General features: G+C 51.6%; 1 protein-coding gene across 1 annotated transcript in view; it reads right to left on the minus strand.

Annotated features, from left to right (window-relative positions):
- LOC139174319 (uncharacterized) overlaps positions 1-3,026 on the minus strand; it is a 15,582-nt gene extending 12,556 nt beyond the window's left edge. Inside the window, exon 1 of the mRNA XM_070764616.1 lies at positions 2,705-3,026. Within this exon, the coding sequence (XP_070620717.1) occupies positions 2,705-3,026 (322 nt within the window). The remainder of the gene's footprint in view (positions 1-2,704) is intronic.
- Between the last annotated feature and the right edge of the window lie 2,386 nt (positions 3,027-5,412).

A 5,412-nucleotide genomic window follows, 5' to 3' on the forward strand; every position in this document is an offset into this window, starting at 1 on the left:
AACCGAGGATTCCCATAAACCAATATCAAAATTCCCCGCTGCAAGAGCTGCCCCAGAGCCAACCACAACAGGGCATAGGATGTGTGTCCTATCTAATGCTTGTACTGGTACTTCTGCCGTATTCCTCGGCATTGTGTCCAGGACAGGACACAAATGTCTAGAAGAATACGTCTTGCGAATTCAATCAAATGTCTCAAACTTATGAGACATTTTCTTTTAGAATGGGCTACCCCGGACACAACGCTGGACACTGAAGGGCCGCACTTATCTTTCCCTACCAGATCGGTCCCAGAGGCCAGTGCGGGCCTGTGCATGGGTGGTGGCAGGTACACGCCCCCCCCCCGTGTGAGATTTGCTTCCACTTCTTTCATAGCAGTGTAACCCTTGACCCCAGTGCGTTGTCCCGCAGCGTGTTGACGGTGGTGAGTTGGCCGTAACCCCCTGGGTTTCTCTCTCTGGCACAATGTATGGGAGGCAGCCTCACATCAGGTGTAAGAGAGTCGCATGCTCCTTCTCACCGCCTTAGAGTCCTTCTTTTTTTTTTTAAGACTTAACGTTTTGGATTTTTTTGATCCCCCTCCCCTCCCCTTCTTCCTTCGGCAGCGACTGTCCTCCTCCTCCTCTTCTTCTTCCTCCTCCCACCCAAATTCCAAGCTTTTATTTCTTTCCTAATGGGCTTGCATGCATTATTTGCTTTTACATTGATTCCTACAGGAAAAATTGCTTCTACTTACAAACTTTTCTACTTAAGAACCTAGTCACTGAATGAATTAAGTTCTTAAGTAGAGGTACCATTGTACCTGTTTTTTTTAAAAAATTAAATAATAGAGTCTAAATATTACCTTCGAGAACTGGCCAGCCGAAAAGCAGTTAGGCTTATAAGCATTGAGACCACAAAAAATGAAGCCAGTGCAATTCCCACGATGACTGGGGTAGTAAGCCGTCTTTGTGTCCTGCCAGTTAGACCTTCAACAGAACAGAATATATGTAACTCAGGGTTGAACTTTGGAGTTCTTGATGCTTGGTTCTTTCCTTATCCAACTACTGGTAGGTAACATTTTCAGGTCTAGAAGGAGTGGGGTTTCATTTCCATTTATATGCAATAGTCTGCTCTAACAGTATTGGTCAGAGTGTGATTTCTTTTTTATTCATTTTCATTTGTAGTTCCTTGATGAGGATATTATTATCTTTTGGTCTGTCTGTTTGTTTGTCTGGTATTAAATGAATAAAGTTCAGGAGGGAAGTGTTTTTAATAGGAAAGTGAACACAACAACAAGGGGGCACAATCCACCTCCACCCTCCCTGTGGTTTCCCCAATCACACGCATTATTTGCTTTTACATTGATTCCCATGGGAAAAATTACTTCTTCTTACAAACTTTTCTACTTAAGATCATAGAACAAATTAAGTTCGTAAGTAGAGATACCACTGTACTTTAAAGAACTTATAAAAATATAAACTTTATAAACTTTCCTTTAAAGGAAATGATGTATTTGATCCATTCAAATACATCAATGACATACCCATATGATTTATTATGAACAAATCAATAGTCCTAAACATACCGAGGTGGAAAATTATTGTTTTTAAGCAAGTAAAATTATAAAAATAGGGCTTTAATTTTATACAGTTTTATCATTTGTATGAATTAAGTTTGGCCATAGCAATTTTAGTCCATTTCAGGAACGGGGTTTGGGTATCCATAACAAAGGTGGGGACTGTGAAGATGGCAGAATTTGCAGAAATGGCAAAATTGTTCTATTTGATTTAAGGACAAAAATAAAAGATGGAAAACCTCTTATGGACTTTTTTCTAAAATCGACCAAAATCAATTTGCTGTTTTCTGGATTTGCTGATTTAAAATGATTGAATATGGGAAGAAGGGATCTACATAATGTAATTATAAAGAGGGGAAATGAGGGACATTTGTGTTATAAAGATTGGAAGTCACATCTTTACTTTTCTCTTCCTTCCTTCCTTCCTTCCTTCCTTCCTTCCTTCCTTCCTTCCCCTGTAATGTTTCTGCCACCTTTCTCATCTTTTTCTATTTTGTCTTTATGTACCTATTCTATTTAATGTTTAATTATGAAAAATATTTCAATAAAAGCACACACATATATGAAATTAATCTGGGTATGCCCTTCCTTTCTTCCTTCCTTCCTTCCTTCCTTCCTTCCTTCCTTCCTTCCTCCCTCTCTCCCTCCTTCATTCCTTCCCTCTCCCTAGCACCACATTGGCAATGCCTTCACATGGATAAAACACCTGGTGAAATGCATCTACAAAGCCAGCTGATTTGCACATCCAAGGATGCCAACTGGAATTTTTCAATCCTACTATAAACAACCCTGTAGTGCAGTGTTTCCCAACCTTGACATCTTGAAGATATCTGGACTTCAACTCCCAGAATTCCCCAGCCAGCATTTGCTGGCTGGGGAATTTTGGGAGTTGAAGTCCAAATATTGTCAAGTTACCAAGGTTGGGAAACACTGCTGTAGTGAACCAGATCTATGTGTTGCTCGATTTTATCCTACAGAGAGAGAGAGAGAGAGAGGGAGGGAGGGAGAGAGGGAAGGAGGGAGAGAGAGAGAGAGAAGAAGAGGAAGAGGAAGAAGAAGAAGCGGGAGGAAAGGAGAGGGAGGGAGGAAAGGAGAGGGAGTGGGGGGAGGGAGATGGGGAGGGTGAGAGAGAGAGAGATTGAGATTACCATGGAGATGGAGGTATACTTTCCCCAATCTCTTCTTTCCGTTCTTCACCATCACCACTTTGTATAAGTCGTCGTCCTCAGCTTTCAGATTTTGGATGTGCAGGGAACAATCGGAGTTAATAAATTCCCGTCCCGTGTAGCCCTCTTTGAAGGCCAGATTAGACCGAGGGGGTAGATTATAAATCACGATTTGTTTTGGATCGTCATCACCCCCTCTAAACCAGCTGCAGGAGCTGAGGGTGTGGGTGTCTCCAGAGGGGGTGATAGTGACATGCCCTCCTATTCTGGGTATCTCAGGGTCCAGTGCAATACTAGAATCCATGAGAACCCCAGGAGGGAGAAGGGAAGGAAAAGGAAGGGGAGAAGGTGAATAGGAAGTGGGATGAGGAGGAGGGGAGGGAGGGGAATGAGGTTTAGGGAGAGTGGAGGAAGGAGGAGGGGGAGGAGGGAGTGAAGGGGATGGAGGGGGAGGAGGGGGAGGAGGGGGAGGAGGGGGAGGAGGTTTAGGGGGAGTAGGGAGTGAAGGGGATGGAGGGGGAGGAGGGGGAGGAGGAAAGGGAGGAGGTTTAGGGGAAGGGGGTGGAGGAAGAGGAGAAGGGGGAGGAGGAGGGGGTGGAGGAGGAACGGGTGGAGGAGGATGTGGAGTGGGATGAGGTTTAGAGGAAGGCGGAGGAGGAAGGGGTGGAGGAGGATGAGGATGTGAAGTGGGACGAGGTTTAGGGGAAGGCGGAGGAGGGGGTGGAGGGGGCGGAGGAGGACGAGGATGTGGAGTGGGACGAGGTTTAGGGGAAGACGGAGGAGGGGGTGGAGGGGGTGGAGGAAGAGGAGGATGTGGAGTGGGACGAGGTTTAGGGGAAGACGGAGGAGGGGGTGGAGGGGGTGGAGGAAGAGGAGGATGTGGAGTGGGACGAGGTTTAGGGGAAGGCGGAGGAGGAAGGGGTGGAGGAGGATGAGGATGTGAAGTGGGACGAGGTTTAGGGGAAGGCGGAGGAGGGGGTGGAGGGGGTGGAGGAGGAGGAGGATGTGGAGTGGGACGAGGTTTAGGGGAAGACGGAGGAGGGGGTGGAGGGGGTGGAGGAAGAGGAGGATGTGGAGTGGGACGAGGTTTAGGGGAAGGCGGAGGAGGGGGTGGAGGGGCGGAGGAAGAGGAGGACGTGGAGTGGGACGAGGTTTAGGGGAAGGCGGAGGAGGGGGTGGAGGGGGTGGAGGAGGACGAGGATGTGGAGTGGGACGAGGTTTAGGGGAAGGCGGAGGAGGGGGTGGAGGGGGCGGAGGAGGACGAGGATGTGGAGTGGGACGAGGTTTAGGGGAAGGCGGAGGAGGGGGTGGAGGGGGTGGAGGAGGAGGAGGATGTGGAGTGGGACGAGGTTTAGGGGAAGGCGGAGGAGGGGGCGGAGGGGGTGGAGGAGGAGGAGGATGTGGAGTGGGACGAGGTTTAGGGGAAGACGGAGGAGGGGGTGGAGGGGGTGGAGGAAGAGGAGGACGTGGAGTGGGACGAGGTTTAGGGGAAGGAGGAGGAGGGGGTGGAGGAGGAGGAGGATGTGGAGTGGGACGAGGTTTAGGGGAAGACGGAGGAGGGGGTGGAGGGGGTGGTGGAGGAGGAGGATGTGGAGTGGGACGAGGTTTAGGGGAAGGCAGAGGAGGGGGAGGGCGTGGAGGAAGAGGAGGACGTGGAGTGGGACGAGGTTTAGGGGAAGGAGGAGGAGGGGGTGGAGTAGGAGGAGGACGTGGAGTGGGACGAGGTTTAGGGGAAAGAGGAGGAGGGGGTGGAGGGGGAGGAGGATGTGGAGGTGGATGAGGTTTAGGGGAAGGCGGAGGAGGAGGGGGTAGAGGAGGAGGAGGATGTGAAGTGGGACGAGGTTTAGGGGAAGGTGGAGGAGGTGGTGGAGGGGGTGGAGGAGGAGGAGGATGTGGGGTGGGACGAGGTTTAGGAGAAGGTGGAGGAGGGGGTGAAGAGGGAGGAGGACGTGGAGTGGGACGAGGTTTAGGGGAAGGCGGCGGAGGAGGAGGGGGTGGAGGAGGAGGAGGATGTGGAGTGGGACGGGGTTTAGGGGACGGCGGAGGAGGGGGTGGAGGGGGTGGAGGAGGAGGAGGATGTGGAGTGGGACGAGGTTTAGGGGAAGGTGGAGGAGGGGGTGGAGGAGGAGGAGGACGTGGAGTGGGACGAGGTTTAGGGGAAGGAGGAGGAGGGGGTGGAGGGGGAGGAGGATGTGGAGATGGACGAGGTTTAGGGGAAGGCGGAGGAGGAGGGGGTAGAGGAGGAGGAGGATGTGAAGTGGGACGAGGTTTAGGGGAAGGCGGAGGAGGGGGTGGAGGGGGTGGAGGAGGAGGAGGATGTAGGGTGGGACGAGGTTTAGGGGAAGGTGGAGGAGGGGGTGGAGGGGGAGGAGGATGTGGAGATGGACGAGGTTTAGGGGAAGGCAGAAGAGGGGGAGGGGGTAGAGGAGGATGTGGAGTGGGACGAGGTTTAGGGGAAGGAGGAGGAGGGGGTGGAGGGGGAGGAGGATGTGGAGATGGACGAGGTTTAGGGGAAGGCGGAGGAGGAGGGGGTAGAGGAGGAGGAGGAGGATGTGGGGTGGGATGAGGTTTAGGGGAAGGTGGAGGAGAGGGTGAAGAGGGAGGAGGACGTGGAGTGGGACGAGGTTTAGGGGAAGGCAGAGGAGGAGGAGGGGGTAAGAGGGGGAGGAGGATGTGGAGATGGACGAGGT

Source organism: Erythrolamprus reginae, chromosome 11 (assembly GCF_031021105.1).
Source record: "Erythrolamprus reginae isolate rEryReg1 chromosome 11, rEryReg1.hap1, whole genome shotgun sequence".
Lineage (NCBI taxonomy): Eukaryota > Metazoa > Chordata > Lepidosauria > Squamata > Dipsadidae > Erythrolamprus > Erythrolamprus reginae.